We start from the raw sequence: 18,958 nt of genomic DNA on the forward strand, positions 1-18,958 counted from the left end.
TGCCTGTAAAATCAGGGCCTTACAATATTAGAACAAGATCAGGGTTTTGGCCTTTGAACTTCTGTACTAGTAATCAGATTGGGTGATTAAAGAATTAGAGCACACTAAAACTTACTGTTCAAGTCTCTGCTTTTGTTGTTATGAACTGGAATTACACTTTTCTCACTTAAATTCTAATGTGATCAAAGGGTAAATTAAGTAGATTTGTAAAGGTAATCCTGTACATTCCAGTAAAACATTTAGCAATTAACTTAATCCATGAAAAGTGTAATTTAACCTTATTTTGCTGCTCTGCAACAGAAAGAAAGAACATTTATAATGTCTCTACAGGTTTTTCACTGTACTCTGTGCAGTTTCATTATATTTTAAAGGCTTGTAAAGTTAATTGATATACCCCTCTGAACTTCTAATGCATTTAAAAAATGTTGTATCCCCAAAGTAGCTCACTATATTTAACAAAGAGCATTCAATATTCACCTTTTTTTCATAGGGGTTTTATTGGCAAGGAGACTGTGAATCAAGAAAAATCACATTCCTGTTTTGCAAATACCTTAAATTCACGGAACAGAGCAGGTCTTGATTTTTCAGTTCTCTCAGAACTATTTCAGTTCTATCTCAGAAACCACTATAAATTGTTCTTGTCCCAAGACTCTTTGAGTCTTAAAATTGTGACACATGCCAAGAACATAGAATATTAACTGAAGCATTCAGTCATCTGAAAAATCCACTGGAATGTCTAAATCTCAGCACGCAGAACAAGGACATCTATTCAGCAGAGAGCAGTGGTTACTTAGGGACAAACAGTTGAAGACTTTGTGCCTTGCCTTGCCTTAGTGTTTGCATAATTGAGTCCTGAACCAAGATAAACAGATATATCCGTGAACTGCCAAATTCATTTCTCAAGTTTTCTTTTTCACACTTTCTCTTTCATTTTATACTAAACATACTTCACCAAGCGCAATCAGACAGTCCAGTAATATATCCATATGGGACTGAAGGTATCCTGCAGCAGCCTAACAGCAGCTGAGTTGCAGATCTGATGAATTAAATGTGGAGGTCAGCCCTCTCAGCTGGCATACAACAAGGTAGCTCTGCAAAACCCAGCTGATTTGCAACAGCTGAGGGGCTACCCCAAAACAGTGAATGTCATCTCTGCAAACTCATCTCTCATCAGTTTTTTAATAATGAATAACAACAATAATATTTTATGCCTATTTAATAGTAATAGGATTTCAAAGAAAATTTAAAGCTGGGCTATAATCAAACTCGGAAGAGTAAAAGGCAGCAAGGTACTTGCCACAGAACCCACAGGGATTTCTATACTACTGTATATGCTAAACTGACTTTTTTTTTCTTTTTTTTTTTTTTCATTTTCCAACATCATTCATTAATGCCTTTATAAAATATCTGTAAATATGTAAAAGATGGCTTAGAGTGCCTTCTATTGGTGTAAGTGGATGAAACAAATAAATAGGGTTAGGATTTATCAGTTGAAAAGCTGGCAATATTTACAGTCCCTAGAGCTCATGCCATTGAGATCCTCTTAGTCAAGTCCATCTCTCTAAACACCCTGAAATCACTTCTGTTTTTCTCCTCTATTCTCCAAAGAACATGGGTAAAGCATGGCTCTTGGCCTCAAAGCTGTTTGCAGTCCCTCAGCACAGCCTTGTTGGTAGAGACCTGGTGCTAGGAGTTATGTGATGGCCCTCGCTTTTCACACCCTTCATAATCCAGCAGCTGAGCCTCTCTGGCAGGACCAGGGCAGGTGACAGGCAGGACCAGGGCAGGTGACAGGCAGGACCCTTCACGTGTGCAGCTGTAGAGGTTATTGTAACGCCTGACCGATGCATTCCCCAGCAGCTACCATGTCCTCTGCCGTACAAATATGTCTAGAGGCAGTAAGAAACACCGCTGGTATTCTCCTAAGAACTGACAAATTTGGAGCCTCAGTGACTTAAGTAAATCGCTCCTATCTGCTTTGAGAACCTTTGTTAAAATACATGTGTATTAATGTTAGATTGAACCTGGCCTTTCTTTAACCATTTCCCGCTACCCTTGCTGGTGGCAGCTTGAAGCACAGCCCAAGTTCACCAGTTGTAGCATGCAGTGGCACTCACACAGGTCTTGCTGTGAAATCTCACAGCAGGAATACTTCTTACTACCATGTTAAGTGACTTACAACTTAATACCTCTTTGACTAGATCAGTTTTGCAGTATTTGTCAGCATGACCATGTCAGATAAGATTATTTCTCTTTTGGCAGAGACTTTGTACTAGTGTGACCATACTGGTGTAAGAGGGCTTTTGCTGGAACAGCTTATTGTGCTTGAATAATTGGTACAAGAAACACTAGCTAAAGAATGTTTTGCTTAAATTAACTCAGTTATGTTAAAAGGTTTTACTAATACGTGGTGCAGGTTGGCCTATGCCTTTCATTCCTTTTTCGTCTCTTTTGCTCGTATCAAGGCACTGCCATCTGTTCTTTTCCTTGTCATTGTTCTTGCTATTGTTCATATTACAGCAGCTCCTAGAGGCTTGAGTATATAGACTGAAGGTGAGAATCTAACAGAGACACAAGTATCACTGTATATTAATAAATATTCATAATCATTCCATCTTAATGTGAATAGTTGCTCAAAGAAAAGATAATTCATATGCAATTATTGTTTTGGGGGAGGGCCCGTGTCCAATCCTAAGGCAACCCTAAAACTTAGGTTTAAGACTATGTACATTTTGGCCACATAAGCCTTTGTATGACTTCTGTTGTTCCCTTAATATAAAAAGTCCTTGAATAAACAAGTAACCAGCAACCCAGCAATACTAACAGGAACATTCACATGTTAACAAAGCATGGTACTTTGACAATAGCAACTAGTCATAGAATCACAGAACGTTGGAAGGGGCCTCTGGAGATCATCTAGTCCAACCCCCTGCTAAAGCAGGTTCACCTAGGACAGGTTGCACACAATTGCATCCAGGTGGGTTTTGAATGTCTCCAGAGAAGGAGGCTCCACAACCTCCCTGGGCAGCCTCTTCCAGTGCTCTGTCACCTTCAAGGTGAAGAAGTTCTTCCTCATATTTATTCAGGTGGCACTTCTTGTGTTGCAGTTTGTGCCCATTGCCTCTTGTCCTGTCACTGGGCTACACTGAAAAGAGCCCAGCCCCATCCTCTTGACACTCGCCCTTAAGATATTTGTAGACATTTATAAGATCCCTTCTCAGTCTTCTCCAGGCTCAACAGGCCCAGCCCTCTCAGCCTTTCCTCATAAAAGAGTTGGCTCCAGTCCTCCCCGTCATCTTCGTAGCCTTCTGCCAGACCCTCTTCAGCAGTTCCCTGTCCCTCTTGAACTGGGGAGCCCAGGACTGGACACAGCACTCCAGTTGCTGCCTCACCACAGCAGAGTAGAAGGGGAGGATCAGCTCCCTTGACCTTCTGGCCAGCTCTTCCTAATGCACCCCAGGATCCCACTGGCCTTCTTGGCCACCAGAGCACACTGCTGCTTCAGGGGTAATTTAATAATCTACAGCTTTACCAAAACCAGTATCACATCTTCTTCATTGTACATATTGTGGCATTTTGTGATTTAAAAAAATACATAAATGTGAAAGCCGAGGTGTTCATCTGTAACCATTGTGTTTTCCAGGGGCCTCAGGGACCTCAGGGCCATCCAGGGCCACCTGTAAGTGCATAAAAAAATATGTATTCTTCTATAGTGATTGCATTATATAAACTTACAAAGCACTTAATATCTGGTTTATCCCACTTTTCAGGGACCACCTGGACCACCAGGACCAAGAGTAAGTTCTGTAGCAACCGTAACCTGCAACACAGTCCTTTTTTGAAAGTGAAAGTAGCAGGATCCTCTTGAAATGCATTGCTTGTTCCATCACTGCACATGAAATGCAAATACATTTTTTTACAACTTCCATCACTACAGCACTACATTTTTTGAGTGCTCCATCTTACACTGTCAGTTCTGTTCTGCCACGCTGCTGAGCCCTCACCAGGCAGCGCTCGGGGACATGCTCATACTTTTGACATGGGTTAACTCCACCATACTCTAAAAGGTTTTTCTCTTGTGTTTGAACACTCTGAAAGACAGCAACAGAAAATCTTGTGCTATTTCTGGCCCAGGTGTTCTATACATATATACGTGTGCGCACATACACACACACAGATTTAGTTTGTTAAGCGATTGTGCCAGTTAGGACAGACTCAATTGCTGAAGTGTCGTAAAGCTGCAATGATATGTATCGTCTGAGAAAAAACTGCAAGAGCTAGATGCTTATGTGGGTGACTTAATTCTTCAAAAATAAGCAAACCTGATGTCTGGGTCTGATATATATGTCACACGAAGTGGAGAGAATGCAGATACACAAGCAATGGGCTTTCTTCATCAGAGGCTAGTTTATCTGTCTTAGTATTTGTTCATGCGTCATGAGGACTACTTTGATCAGTCAGCTGCCGATGGCTAATTGAGATATTCTTTGTGTGCTTCTCTCTGTAAAGGAATAACACCTTTCACATGTACCTGGATTGGTTTTCTTAAGTATATAAATTAAATGGCTGGGAGGAATAAGTTGGGATATTAGTCTGTAACAACTATTATAGTATCTTTTTTCCAGGTTCCAGGAGTATAAGCATTAAATTGTGTATGGGGGTACTAATAAAAATCAAATATGCTTTTTCTGTATGCTTGTTTGCATTCTTTGGAAATGAAAGGGAGGATCCTATTTTAAAAGTAAGTGTTTACAATTAATTACTTTCTAAAGTGATAAAATAACAAAGCTATCATGTATGTTGCTCTAGTGCTTCAAAGAATTTAATACCTGCATTTTAGAATATTCCTGTTCATCTTTTTATATTCTGAAAAATCTTCTTTGGGTATTTTTTAGAAGCAAGTGGACATCGATGCTGCTGTTCAAGCTTTGATTGAGTCGAATGCTGCACTGCAGATGGAGGTAATATATATCAGTGTACTTTACACTGTCATACAGGGTATGCAAGTATAATTACATTTTTTGACGACAGAATAGAGCTTCTTTACAAAGACTTAATTTTAAATGAATCATGGATAGCAAGTAATTACTGTAGAATAGGATTAAACATGCTGGGTTTTATAGGATAAAGTTGAAATGAATTTAAGAAAAACACCAGAGATCCTACCTTTTTGTCATGATTGGCAGTAATGGAAATTTACTGGCCATCACCCATAACAGACTGTGTCTGTTCATCCATAGATGATGACAGTGGCATTTAGGCCTTGATTCAAAAAATACTGACATATATGCAACTGTGTGGTCCTACTGATTGCAAGAAAATTCCCTACATGGGTGAAGTCAAGTACATTTGCATATATTTTCTAGGTTTAGCCTAAGAGTATATGTCACCATTCAATATCTGAAACGGCTGTGTGTACTTTAAAAATGCACTATTTTTTTTTCTTTTTTTTCCTGTATCCACATTTTTATGTCAACATGTCATAATGACATATTTGCATGGTCTTAATCTGCCTGTAATTTCACTGTTATTATAATTTTAATAAAATGTACTAATTTGTTTATTGGAATATGTTATTCTTACCGTTTTGTATGGCTGATTGCATGCATTATAAATACTTTGCTTCTGTCTGGCTATTCAATGGCCATTTGACTTTTACTATTGTTGCGATACTTCTTTGTGGTAACGCATTTGCTAATGGCCCTTGGCAGAAATACCAGAATACTGAAGTAACTTTACTAGATCACGGTACAGAGATATTCAAAACGCTGCACTACCTTAGCAATTTACTGCACAGCATCAAGAACCCTCTTGGCACACGGGATAACCCAGCACGCATCTGCAGGGATTTGCTTCACTGTGAACGTAAAGTGTCAGATGGTAAGTGTCCACTTTCATTAAACCTTTAACACAGCTAGGCTTTGAAATGTGTTGCTTCCAAATGTTACTTTCTACATTAAAATTCTAATGTGTAGATTTAAAAATTATATTCTGCTACAGTGTGTCTGTCAGAGCTATCTATATTTAAGATAAAAATCCTGAATTTTAAAGATGAAAGTATGTGGCTATCTAATCGAGACAGATTATATATATAAGTAAACAAAAATGTCCAGAAAATTTGAAGCAGAATCCAATTTTGTGATTAAAAGTTTCCCAAGTATTTACAGATAAATGAATTTTGTGTGGATCAGATTCTAAATTCCTAATGAGAAAATCATATACAATACACTATTGCTGTCAGATACACTGACAGTAGTTGTATCCCAGAAGATCCTGAATCAGTATTTCAAATCCAAGATAATTATTTAAACCTGTAATGTCAATACTGTGACATAATTCAGTTTCTGAGTGGCTAATAAAATAATAGATACCTGTAAATATCCCTATTATTAAGTATTAGGGTTAACAAGCAAAGGAGAAAATGGGAAATAAAGTTAGATGTTACAGGGAAATTGCTGTTCTATGGCATATATAAGGGTGGATCAATTCTTTAATACTCTCCTAGAGATGAGCCTAATCCACATTAGAACTGTGCTCTCCTAAATAAATCTGTCCTTTAGGGCCACGAAGGTCACTGACACAGTCCTCACTTCAGAGGATTACACACACCCATATAAATTGTAGAGCACAGGCTCACCCATATTTAACCATAAATTAAGGGAAGCTAAATCCTGATATAATTTGTGTATGTCCAGTTTCTTTTATTGGACCAAATTCCATGGATTCACAATGGTAAATACTCATTGCCATCACTAGGATATGCCATGTAGAAGTGTCTGATGGGAGAAAGTGGAGAAAGAAAGGATCGTCAAGATACTATGAGAGCAAGAGAATGCAGATTGGTATTTTACATTCCTGAATATATCTTCTGTACAAAGTCAAGCTCAAAGAAAAAAAGTTAAGTTTCAATACAGAAAGAGCAGACTGGAAATACCATTTGTTCTCACTATTTAGCTACAGAAAGAGAAAACATTTTTGAAACTATGACAGTATTCAAAAGTCATCGTATATGTTATCAGAATTGAATGGTTATGATAATTTTGCTCAGTATCTGTTATTAGTAGAATTATAATAGTGAAGGGGCTTTCATGTTCCTTTTCTTTCATTTCCTGGTGGAGCTATGGTGATAATACATGATCTAATACTTGCCAAAAAGTATGACTATTTTAGCAAATTGTTTAGTAACAATTATATTTTGGTTTTATTTTCCATCTGGGATTATATACTAATAGGAAAATACTGGATTGACCCAAATATTGGATGTCCTTCTGATGCCATTGAAGTTTTCTGCAACTTCACTGCAGGTGGTCAGACATGTTTAATGCCACTGTCTGTGACAAAGGTATGCATTGCTTCGGAGAGACTCTCGGGGGGGACTCTGAACAAATGAATGCTTATTTACTTAACACACAAAAAGGTGTTAGATTTCAGGGTTTTTTTAATGTTTATCTCCATGGAAGGACATGTTGTGCGTTCTGTTACAGAAGTTACAGATTTTCTGGAGACAGTATATGTTAGTGTTACTCTCACTTAGTTTATTTACTCGCCTTAGAATGCCAATAGAATTATTTTGTTTTGCTTTATACTTTTCTATAAAAGGCATAAAAATAAGCCTGAAATGCTTCTAAGCTACATTAGTAACTCATAGAATCACAGAAAGGTTTGGGTTGGAAGAGTCCAACCCCCTTTGCCATCAGCAGGGACACCTTCCATTAGACCAGGTTGCTCCAAGCCCCATCCAACCTGGCCTGGAGCACTGCCAGGGATGGGGCATCCTCAGCTTCTCTGGGCAACATGTTCCAGTGTCTCACCACCCTGACAGTAAAGAATTTCTCCCTAAAATCTAATCTAAATCTGCCCTCTTTCAGTTTAAAACCGTTCCCCTTCGTCCTATTGCTATAGGCCCTCATCACTCAAGGCAGTTAAGTATAGAGATGCTGAGGTCATTGCAATGGGAAGGAGAAAATTATGACTACTTTTCAACATTTGCTACTTTTAAATGCCATTAGGCAGAGACTGGTTCCCTTTACACGATTAGTTCACACTCCTCTTTACATGTAGTCCTTGAACCCTTGGGAACAGAAATTCTGTATTTGTGGAGTTTTGCATATATACTGTAGTCATTGAAGAGTATCAGAAATGCCATAAAGCTCCCATACACATTCCGACATTTGGAAAATCCATGAATATGATCTAGTCTTGGAGAAATTACTGTTGAGTAATGAGTAACTATATTTTATGCCTAAAATCAAAGTATGCTTACAAATTTTGGGAGTTTTAATGGGATGGAAGTGTTGCCAGAACTTGTAGACGAAGAAGACTAAACAGCAGGATGATGTGGCTGCAGTTAAAACACTGCTGCTGACAATATCTTTGTTTGAATCACAAATTTATTTGTTTCAGTTTCCTTATTTCAAAACAGTGGGTTTTGCCCAGCTGTGTTTCAACAATGTTGTAAGCATTAGCAAATGTTTGTATTTAAGCTTTGAAAATGTCCTTATGAATGCTTCTGTTTAAAGTAATCTCTATAATAGAACCTAAAAGCTCTCCTGAAAAATACAAATCATGCTCTTTGGCATTGGTCCCAATGTATAAACATGCATACATGCTCCCATGCCTGAACACCGCGCGTGTCACTTTGCGTTGCTGCGGCCATTCAGCATAGTCCAGCTGTAAGTCTAACTATGCATTTCTCTTGGAACTTAGCTGGAGTTCGGCATCGGAAAAGTACAGATGAACTTCCTTCATTTACTGAGCTCAGAAGCAACCCATAGCATCACAGTTCATTGTCTGAACACACCGATGTGGGGATTAAATAAAGCAGGTGGCCAGAAAACGTCTGTTAGCTTCCAAGGATGGAATGGTCAGATATTTAAAGCAAATACGCTACTTGAACCGAAGGTGCTTATGGATGAATGCATGGTAAATACTTTTTAGCACTAGCATTATTAAAACCATAATGGAGGTACTACTTAGACGTTATTAGCTTTCTGCAAATAAATAACAATCATTTAGACTCACATCCTGTGAAGCTTACTTCTTATATTGTTCTGCATACGTGTCTATCTGCCAATCTTTTGATGTTAAATTCAACATCTGTCCAAATGTAAAAGCAATTGCAGCAATAGAAGATATCTATACTTGCTGTTCACATTGAGTGTCATGTAATTCTAGACTCTACTAAGACACGGGAGAGATACCAGAGCAGAAGTAAGGAGGTCCTCCAGGAAACTTTAGGAACAGTTACTCTCAAAATGAAAATTCAGGCTTCAGTGAGAGTTCTGTTGAGGTTATCTAACACAAAATCTCAGGTCAAAACAGGCTGGAAATTATTTTTTGGACAGCTACTAAATATCTTGGAATTCACTGACTATAAGTAGATTATTTGGTTATTTAATAAAGTAATAATGATTGGAAAGGGACTCCATGGCTAACTAAAACATTAAATCATATTCATATTTAGGAAAAATTAGAAGAGCTTATCTCGTGCTTATTAGATTACGCTGCTCACCAAGATGTGAACCATTTGGTAAATGTCTTGGTAGAACACTATGAAATACAGCAGCAGGGCACCTTACCCTTTCAGTATTTTTTAGCTCTCCTTTACAGTAATGAAAGATGTGAGAGTGGTTCCATATTGATACAGGGTTGCTGAGTGAGATTTTTATTCTCAAGACAGAAAGTGGTTTGAAGCCATTATGCTTCCAAACTTTATTATCGCACACTAATGAGATGCTGTAGCCTGGGTCACGCAGATAAGGTATGGTCATTGAAGCCCCTTCTCCCCACCTCCTGGTCTGTTTGGGACTGTTTTAAATGCCAAGAAAAGTTAAGGCATACAGTGGTGACTATTGAGAAGTGCTGTTTTTCTTGAGATTCTACGAGGTCTGTCACTCTTTCTGTGGGAAACTATGTGCTGTACGGAATCACACACATTTCCCTCTCTGCAGGGATTTGACTTTTCAGTGATCCACTGTACTTGATGGTTTTTAGGAACGCAGTGATTGCAAACATCAAAACACTCCCAACCTCAGACAATGTTATAATGTTATTTTATGATTTTTATGGCATATCAAATATTTACTGAGATTTTTAAAGGCTTAGAATAAACAATACAAAATTCATGTCAAAAATGCAGCTCTCATTCCCTATCATTATTCGTCAAGGGCCTAAAAAGTCATTCAAGTGCTCGTAAAGTTCATAGTCTGAGACCTACTGTTCAGATTTGGAGGTGACTTTAGCAAGACATCTGAGTCTGTATGAATCCAGGGCTGCTTGCAAAGTGACAGGCGATTTGCTCTGAGCCAGAGCACGTGTTGCACTGTGCTGCACCGTGTCTGCATCAGCTCCAGCTGGATACTGGACTGGCCTTTTTTACAGTTACAGTTTTGCCAGGAGTGCCCATGGTATCGCGTAGGAGAAATGGCATTTGTAAAATTGCATAGTTTATTTAGGAACTGCTGAGAGAAGAAATGTTTCTATACACTACTCCTCCTGTCACTCTGTAAGCACAATTTCCATTTGAGTTTTGAAGCTTTTCTTTGATAGGAATCTAATACTCTGCTTCTGTGTGTTGCAGTTTGAAGATGGCAGCTGGCATAAGACACAGTTCTTTTTTCACACTCAGGATACTAATCAGCTTCCAGTTGTTCAAGTTAATGCACTTCCTCATCTCAAACCAGGACAGCAGCACTTCATAGAAAGTGGTTCAGTGTGCTTCCTTTAAGGTTTCTGTCCTGGGTGTTTTTTGCATCAACATGGAATTGCTGCATAGATTGAATCAAAAGTAATGATCCACTACAGGCAAAATTACTAGGAAACTGAAGAATCATTTTAAACAGTGTGCTTAAAGAACCTCAGGAAGAAAAAGACTTCCTCCTAAGGAGAAATGGTATTGAAAAGGAAAAGAAAGAAAAAAAAGAAGAGACTACAACAATTTTCATAAAGTATTTTAAAAAAAAAATGTTGGTGCTTTCTTGCATAATTTCCTGGAACTGAGTATCTGAACATGGAATTTTTCAGGACCTCTAGTGTTCTTAGCAAACTCTTTAACAGCACTGCAAAGAAACCATCCTGAGGAAAGCTGGAGACATACAATACTAAGGAGCAATACTGGCTAATGCTCCTAAATGTGCAATAGCTTATATGTGAAAACTGAATTATGCCACAGTACAGTACGTCTTCTTTTCTGAAACATTGTTTTATTATAGTCCTTTGTGGACACATGCATCTTAACAGATGGCACACTACCTCTTTCGCATTTCCTGTCCATGTTGCCTTGGTGCTCTTCATAACACAAGGTGCTTGTGGCCTTAGCAGAGATTATTTGAGTCCCTTTTTATCTTTCAGACTGTATGTGCTGGTTACATCAGGATATGTTTCTGTTGTAAAGGTACTTATTTTAAATCGTTGGTCACATACTTCACTACAATGAAAACATTATTTATGAGGATTTCTTGTTTAAAATATTTTTGTGTACTGTTGTGGAAGTGGTATATGAGACAGCACATTGTATATGATGCATGTAGTCAGAAAAGTCAGCTTTACAGGCATTGTAAAAATTGTTGTTAGAAGAGCTACCTACAGTAGTTTTGAGTTTTAGATTCTGTATTTCAGTTAACATTTCTAATGCCAAAGGCATCTTAAGATGATATATTGTGTATATATTTTGTAACTTGTGAAAAAGATCTACTACAGCGTGTCTTCCGAATGGCTGCTGTTAAATTATAATCAGCATTTCATCAACCTAGAAATTCCATTTATTGCAAAGTTATTAGATCACTTTTTTTTTTAAATTAAGTCTAAAATGTTCTATCATCTTTTTTTTATTAAAAAAAGAACAACTTTACCATTAGGAAAAGCAGTCTTTATAATGATACGCCTCTATCTATTAGCAATCCAAAGTGTGCTCAGTAGTACATGGTGATACCAAACTACATGAGGGAGCAGGGGAGCGTTCAGCTTGTTTAACTGTCTTGATTCACAGGAAACCACACTTACCGAAGTATAATAAAATAAGCTTCCAAGCTATCTCTTTTTTGTCTTTTACTGTTGTGTTTCATATTGCATAGTTCATTCTTGGTTACGATGAAAGTTCTCTAGAAGGGTGCTTGTTAGGTGGCAGTGCTTCTTTTAGCAAGGGGAAATGCACATGCTTCATGCCATCGAAAACTGCGAGAGTGATGGTGTTTACTTTTACAAGGTAACGTACACGTACAACCCATTTTACATTTTGTATCAAAGCATCAGTTTTGTTCTCTTTGACAACATGTGATAAAACTAAAGGCAAAGCAAGATGACAGTGATGATGATGGTTAAAGAAAATGTCCCATTTTTTGCATTTTCAAGATCATTACACTCTGACAGTGTCACTTCACATTTGCTCTTAGTTTGGCTGTGGATCTGATGTGACGAAGGGGCTATTTATTTTTTCTAAGAATGTTGTCTTTTAGAAAATGTTCTGCTTCACGTATATTTGTTAGTCTCCTTGCCCTATTTTTGGAAAGTCTTTGTAGCCTGGACTTACGGTTTAGGTTAGCATGTCTCAGGAATTGTGTTTTAAAATCAAAGAGCTTGAAGTCTTACAAGGCTGTTCAGACGCAAACGTGTACGTTTCTGTAAGTGAGGCAAAAATGCACATCCCGAGCAGACGGCGCAACGAACCTGTGCCGTGGGATGCTGACAGACAGTAACGTGCTGTGTCGAAGGAGGTGCGGTGGTCAGAGGTTGGCTGAAAGCCTCCTGTGGGACAGGGCACTCAGGAAAGCCTCCCGTGCGCGGTTATCTTCACCTGAGCTCCTGAAGGTGCTCGCAGGACACCTCGTACAATTTTGTCCCCATAACGTTAACAAGTACATGTACTCTGCAATTAATTTTTTTATGGTTTCTGAGGTGGTCACCTGCATGGTTACCCTTAATTTTAGAGCAAGCCGTGAGCTGGATTAAGAGAGTCTTTGTCAGAATCCTTTTATCCCTGTTATGGATACCGTTCACGGATAAAAATGCATTAAAGAGCACCTGTGAAGCGGGGCTGTGAGACAGCCCGAGAGGAGGGGACAAGCCCGGAGGCCGGCGGACGCTGCCAGGGCCGCGGGGTGCCGGAGGCGGGTGGGAGCGGGGCCCGTCCCCCTGCCCCGGGCAGGGCCCCGCCGCGCCGGGGCGAGGCCGCCGCCACCCGGGGGCCGCCAGGCGGCGCCGCCGCCCAGGAAAAGCCGCGGCCGGTCCCGCCCCGGCGGCTGGGCCCCGGCGTGCGGCGTGTGGGGAGGCGGTGCCGCGCAGCTATGGCGGAGCAGGGAGGCGGCGGGAGCCCCGGGCGGCCGGCGGGGCGGAAGATGTCCCTGCAGAGGTAGGGAACGGGCGGGCGGCGGGGGCGCCTCTTGGGCTTCGGCAGCGCTTTCCTGGAGCTCCGCGGGAGCTCGGGGCCGCCGAAGGGGGAGGCTGCGCCGGCCCCTCCTCACGCAGCGCCGCGGGCCGGGCCTGCCCCCCGCGGTGCGCCGGGCCCCAGGGGACGTCGGCGCTGCCCTCTGCCCCCTGCCCCGCGGCCGCCGCGCCGTCCCGCCGCCTATGGAGAGGGGCGCCCGGCGCCGTGGGCGCTGCCGCTCGGTGCGGGGCAGGCCCCGCTCCCGGCAGCGAGGGGCCCGGCGGGGGCAGCTCCGTCTCCGCCCCTGCCAGCGCCCGCGTGGCGCCGGGCAGGGCCTGCGGGGCGGCGCTGGTCCGCTGGGGGGCGCCGGGCGCCGCGGAGGGGCTCACAGCGAGCGAAGAGCGGTCGTGGTTGAGGGGAGCCGCTCCTGCTCCCCAGCCCGCGGGGCGCTCGTGCTGTGCCCGTGCCCGTGCCGCGTGGCGCCGGCGGTGCGCGGTGCCTCCTTCCCGCCGGGCGGTGGCGCTGCCGGGCCGCCCTGCCCTGCCCTGTCTGCCCTGCCCTGCCTGCCCGCCCTGCCCTGCCCTGTCTGCCCTGCCCTGCCCGCCCTGCCCTGCCCTGCCCGGCCCGGCCTGCCCTGCCCGCCTGCCCTGCCCGGCCCTGCCCGCCCTGCCCTGCCCTGCCCGGCCCGGCCTGCCCTGCCCGCCTGCCCTGCCCGGCCCTGCCCGCCCGGCCCTGCCCGGCCCTGCCCGCCCTGCCCTGCCCGCCTGCCCTGCCCTGCCCGGCCCGCCCTGCCCGGCCCTGCCCTGCCCGCCCTGCCCTGCCCTGCCCGCCTGCCCTGCCCTGCCCGGCCCGCCCTGCCCTGCCTGCCCGCCTGCCCTGCCTGCCCTGCCCGCCTGCCCGCCCTGCCCTGCCCGCCCTGCCCGCCTGCCCTGCCCTGCCCGCCCTGCACGGCCCGGCCTGCCCTGCCCGCCTGCCCTGCCCGGCCCTGCCCGCCCTGCCCTGCCCGCCCTGCCCTGCCTGCCCTGCCCTGCCTGCCTGCCCTGCCCTGCCTGGCCCGCCCTGCCCTGCCCGGCCCTGCCCTGCCCTGCCCGGCCCTGCCCGCCCTGCCCTGCCCTGCCCGGCCCGCCCTGCCCGGCCCGCCCTGCCCTGCCCTGCCCGCCCTGCCCTACCTGCCCTACCTGCCCTGCCCTGCCCTACCTGCCCTGCCCTACCTGCCCTGCCTGCCTGCCTGCCCTGCCCTGCCCGCCTGCCTGCCCTGCCGCCCTGCTGGGCCGCGGCTGCCGGCGGGGCAGCACAGCGAGCCTTGCATTTCTCCTCTAGTAGTTAAAAGTAGCTTGTGCCACTCTTAAAAATGTTACTGACTGGGGGTGAGGGGGTGTTTGTCTTCCCCGTTTGTTGGAGTTAAATGAAAAGTGATGAGTGGTTCAGTTAATGTATCAAGAATCTTTTCCTAAGCATAGGAGAAACATCTGTGGCAACAGCCTAATTAACAGGGAGATTATCACATCTGTAGTTGTCGAGGAATTTTTTTGAATGAGGTAAGATTTTTTTAGCTGTAGTCATAAAATGTACGCGCTGTGCCAGAGAGGTTCCCAGGCTCAGGGGTTTGCACCGCTGACAGCCAGCAGTAGGTTTGCTGGCAATATTGTCAGGGGGTTCCTGTTTCATTGCTAAAATGGGATGCAGCGTTCAGGTTTTAGTGTGATTCCTCAACATTTGTCTTCTGTCTGCCTCAAACTGGGAGCATTATAAGCCAGCGTGGTACCGTGCATGTGACAGGTGATGTAAACGGAGCAAAGCAGTGATGCGAGGGCACAAAGCGTAAACCGATACAGCCTTGCTGTGCCTCCAGCTCTGCAGGTAGCATGGGGTTTTTCCTCTTTTTCTTTCAAGCATCTGCACTATGGTTTAATATAGGTAAGACCTCTGCGTATGTTTGGAGATATTCCCTGTAGCTTGCAGTATTTTGTCTGTCACCTTCTCTTATCCAGGTATTTGCATTTATTCTTTCACAGTCCTGATAACGTTTCCTGAAAACGCTGGTTGCTGGCATAGTGCCTGATTGTTGAGGAGGCACCTTCCCGAGCCACTTAGGCATGAAGATGCCACTTTATTAAGAGGTACTTTTTACTTCTTTCAGGTGTGAAACATGTAGCAAAGAGGAAGCTAAGTACAGATGTCCACGATGCATGAAATATTCGTGCAGGTATCTATTATGTGAATTAAACTCTTGGTTTTTTCCCCCCACTCGTGCTGAATGCAGTGTGTTAACATTTTTATTTTTGTCATTTCAGTCTGATGTGTGTAAAGAAGCATAAGCTTGCACTGAGCTGTAATGGAGTCAGGGATAAAACAGCGTTTATCTCTGTAAACGAATTTACTGACTTGAACCTTTTGAGTGGTAAGAGTATACTTTGTGCTTTTTAAAATTCATGGTTTTCACAAGGTTAGCAGTACATTTTTCCTTGTTCTTTTTTTATCTTCAGATTATCGTTTCTTGGAAGATGTAGGAAGGACAGCTGATGCTGCTGCTAGACGTCCTACTATGCATAGTCCCGCAACAAAAAAACTTGTAAGTTTTAATTTAGCAGCTTGATCTGTTGGAGATAATGTTGACTACCTTTGAATTCCCACTGAGGTAGTCCCAGTCCAGATTTCACAGCTGATACCTTCCTTATGAATGTACAAATGACCTGAATTTTAGAGCCAGAAATCAAAAGAAGTCTCTCGGTTTATGTAATAGTAGTACTAATGGGTATGTCCAGTTGCTTAGAAGAATGGGTTGCCAACAGTGTACATTCTTAAACCGATGCATAACCACTCTTGCTGTTGGATGATAGCTGTGTGTTAAGAAAGCCTGAATGTTTCCTTCCATCTCCACAACTTCTTTGAATTTTTAGGAACAAACTTCTCAGGTAAACAATGGATTTATTAATTGCTAGAAGTTATTACATGCTTCTCCATACACCAAATGAAGACAACTGGAGTTCTGCAAAGAATAACTCTTAAGCAACAATGAAGTAAAAGCCAGCCTTCTCAGGGTGAGAGGGGATTGTTGTTGAAACTGCTCCAAATCCAGTAGAGCATTAACGCGATCACTGAAATGTGTGGCATTTTTGTTAAGTCCTATAACGATATACTGCAAAGACTAAGATCAAGAAGGCAAAAAACCCACAAAACCACCAAGAACCAAAATTAAAACAGAAAAATCAAGCAATAATACCCCGCAGAAAAACAAAATTTGCTCAAAAATACATTGATGTACTGATATGTCACAGAAAGGCATCAGGCCCATGTTGTTTTCCAGTCTTGTCAAGGCATCTTTAAATATAGCACTAAATTCAGTTGGAGGGAACTCATGCTGATAACAAAGTAAATTGAGAAGAATCCAGCTTTCTCTCAGTCTGAATTCATATTCTGTGTGTGTTTACTTATCACCAGGATGTTTTGGAAACGTGCTGAAGACAGTGCGATGCTACGTAGGTAGCAGTTTTTAGGGTGTGGTACTAAGCATGTTTATGGGATGATATCCTTTGTGCTACCTTCAAATCAGAATTTGCCAGAGTGGCTGAGATGGTGCTTGTGCATCCCTTCTGCTAGCAGGGTTGTTGTGCAAAAACCAGCTCCCTGGGTGGTATTGCACCCACAATGGCTGCCTGTGGCTTTCACAGTATGTGAAAAAGAACTTTTTTTTTTTTTCTTTTTCAAAAATAACTTTTACTGTAGAGAGTTCATTGGCATGTTTTTTCTTAACCACGGAAAAACTTCAGCTGAAAATGTTTCGGGTATTTCTAGGCTTACTTCATTAACTTTTTCATTCATTCTGTTATTTTAAAAGTACAAGAAAGTGCTTCTTTCAGTGTGGCCTTTTGTGCAATTTTCCCATAGTTCCTGTCAGCATTACTCTTTTATTGTTTAACTTCCAGATTTTGAATGTATTAATCGAATATGTTTAAAACTTTTTTTAAATAGTTATATTGCTTGAGAAATAAAGCTCGAAGGTGTAATATTGACCTGAGAACGCTGCCCACTGGATTTACAAAAAGAAGAGAAAATTCAACCACCTTCAATTGCATGTGAGTCTTGGTTGGTTACAGTCAGTAATACTTTGTTTTCACTGAATGCATATTGATGAAGATCTAAATTCATACTGATGTGCTTGCTTGTAAGATCTGTTAGATGTAAGGTTTTTTACAAAAGCAATCTAGATTTAATATTTCATGCCGTTAGGTTTTAATTTTTTAGGCTCTGAGCTCAGTTTAACTGCTTATGCAATTCATGCTTTATTTTAGACAAATACCAACATTGAGTAACAGGAGGAAGAATCAGTGCTGTTGTGTTTTTCCATCTTTCAACACTGAGTTCTGTTGATGGCAGAAGAAAATACTTCTTGAAATGTTTATGATAGAGGATTCATGTAGAATGGTTGCAAACATCCTTCTTTCTGAAAAGGCTGATTGTAAGTTTGAGGAGGTGCCTCCAATACAGCTATCTCTGTTGCGTGCCGTGTTAGGGGTTACTACGCTGGAGGATGTGGATGCTTGGTACAGTGCAGCTTAGAGAGACAAGTGCAGACAGACAGATAAGAATTCTGGAAAAAGGCTAAGGAGACTTTAAATGTTCTTCCCTTTATCCATTCTGTGGGTTTTCTCTGATACGCAGAGTTTGTATTTTGAAGTGTTTTCATAGTAAAAATAATTTAAAAACCAAACTATTTCATTATGGTAGGAGACAGGTCTAGGTTCAGAAGCTCAGTGATCTGCTGGGAGCCAGCTACTCTGATAGTTTCTCTGCTTGTTTTCTTCATGGTCTCAGTTTTGGTGGCAAATTCTGCTTGCAGGATGCATTTCCCCTCTGTTCCCCAAGATGTACAAAGCGGGATGCCATGTGGGGTGTCGGGCAAGCGGGGTGCTGCAGGCTGGGCACTGACTCGCCACCTGGTGTCTCTGTCTGACAAAGTGAAAAACAACCTGCTGAAGAACTGCTCAGCAGACTGGCCTGTATAATTTCTTCTGTTCTGGGGCAAAATATATTTTTTGAGGTTTGCAGATATCTTAGTTTATAGCAGAACATAAGGCATAAAATAGAAGTGTAACCTTGTAAAGTTCCTTGTTCTGTCAGTTCTGCTACAGAAAACCCACGGTGGACCAATGGAAAGAGGAAATCTGAGGCATTTTGTCCTCTCTCTACCCCAAATTTAAACATCACTGAGGCTCTCCCCTTGGAGCAGACCAGGTGGTAGCCCTGAACCTTGGCAGATGTTAGTCTTGTGAGCAGAGGCCTCTACGCTGACTTTCTTTTCCTTGGCCACATGCTCTGCCTTTTGCAGGTGTCTTGTGTCTGTTGAATTATCTCGGGCTTAGAGCTGATTTTAACTTTCCTGGGGAATTTCTTAATGTTGTGGATAAAATAACATAACCGCCCTTAAGGAGTACAGGGTAAGGAGTTGTCTTTAAGAGCCAGATCAAGTGCAGAAAACCCAGGGATGCTGGGAGCTAAGAGAAGGACAGAAGAACAGAAAAGGCACAGATACAGGGAGGTTTGACATTATTGGGAGGATCCTGGACATGGTACAATGCTGTGCTGACAGAAGTTCGC

At 42.7% G+C, this 18,958-nt stretch overlaps 2 protein-coding genes across 3 annotated transcripts in view; both read left to right on the forward strand.

Annotated features, from left to right (window-relative positions):
* Positions 1–12,030, forward strand: part of COL24A1 (collagen type XXIV alpha 1 chain) — a 147,578-nt gene extending 135,548 nt beyond the window's left edge. For both annotated transcript variants that reach the window (XM_055725022.1, XM_055725023.1), the window contains 7 exons: positions 3,644–3,679; positions 3,771–3,797; positions 4,896–4,961; positions 5,712–5,880; positions 7,233–7,342; positions 8,707–8,922; positions 10,580–12,030. In XM_055725022.1, coding sequence (XP_055580997.1) covers positions 3,644–3,679; positions 3,771–3,797; positions 4,896–4,961; positions 5,712–5,880; positions 7,233–7,342; positions 8,707–8,922; positions 10,580–10,726 — 771 coding nt within the window. In that variant the 3' untranslated portion in view covers positions 10,727–12,030. The remainder of the gene's footprint in view (positions 1–3,643; positions 3,680–3,770; positions 3,798–4,895; positions 4,962–5,711; positions 5,881–7,232; positions 7,343–8,706; positions 8,923–10,579) is intronic.
* Positions 12,031–13,203: 1,173 nt separating this feature from the next.
* Positions 13,204–18,958, forward strand: part of ZNHIT6 (zinc finger HIT-type containing 6) — a 55,695-nt gene continuing 49,940 nt past the window's right edge. The window contains exons 1-5 of the mRNA XM_055724488.1: positions 13,204–13,345; positions 15,501–15,566; positions 15,655–15,761; positions 15,847–15,932; positions 17,333–17,436. Coding sequence (XP_055580463.1) covers positions 13,281–13,345; positions 15,501–15,566; positions 15,655–15,761; positions 15,847–15,932; positions 17,333–17,436 — 428 coding nt within the window. The 5' untranslated portion in view covers positions 13,204–13,280. The remainder of the gene's footprint in view (positions 13,346–15,500; positions 15,567–15,654; positions 15,762–15,846; positions 15,933–17,332; positions 17,437–18,958) is intronic.

The sequence above is a fragment of the Falco cherrug genome, chromosome 12 (assembly GCF_023634085.1).
Source record: "Falco cherrug isolate bFalChe1 chromosome 12, bFalChe1.pri, whole genome shotgun sequence".
Classification (NCBI taxonomy): Eukaryota; Metazoa; Chordata; class Aves; order Falconiformes; family Falconidae; genus Falco; species Falco cherrug.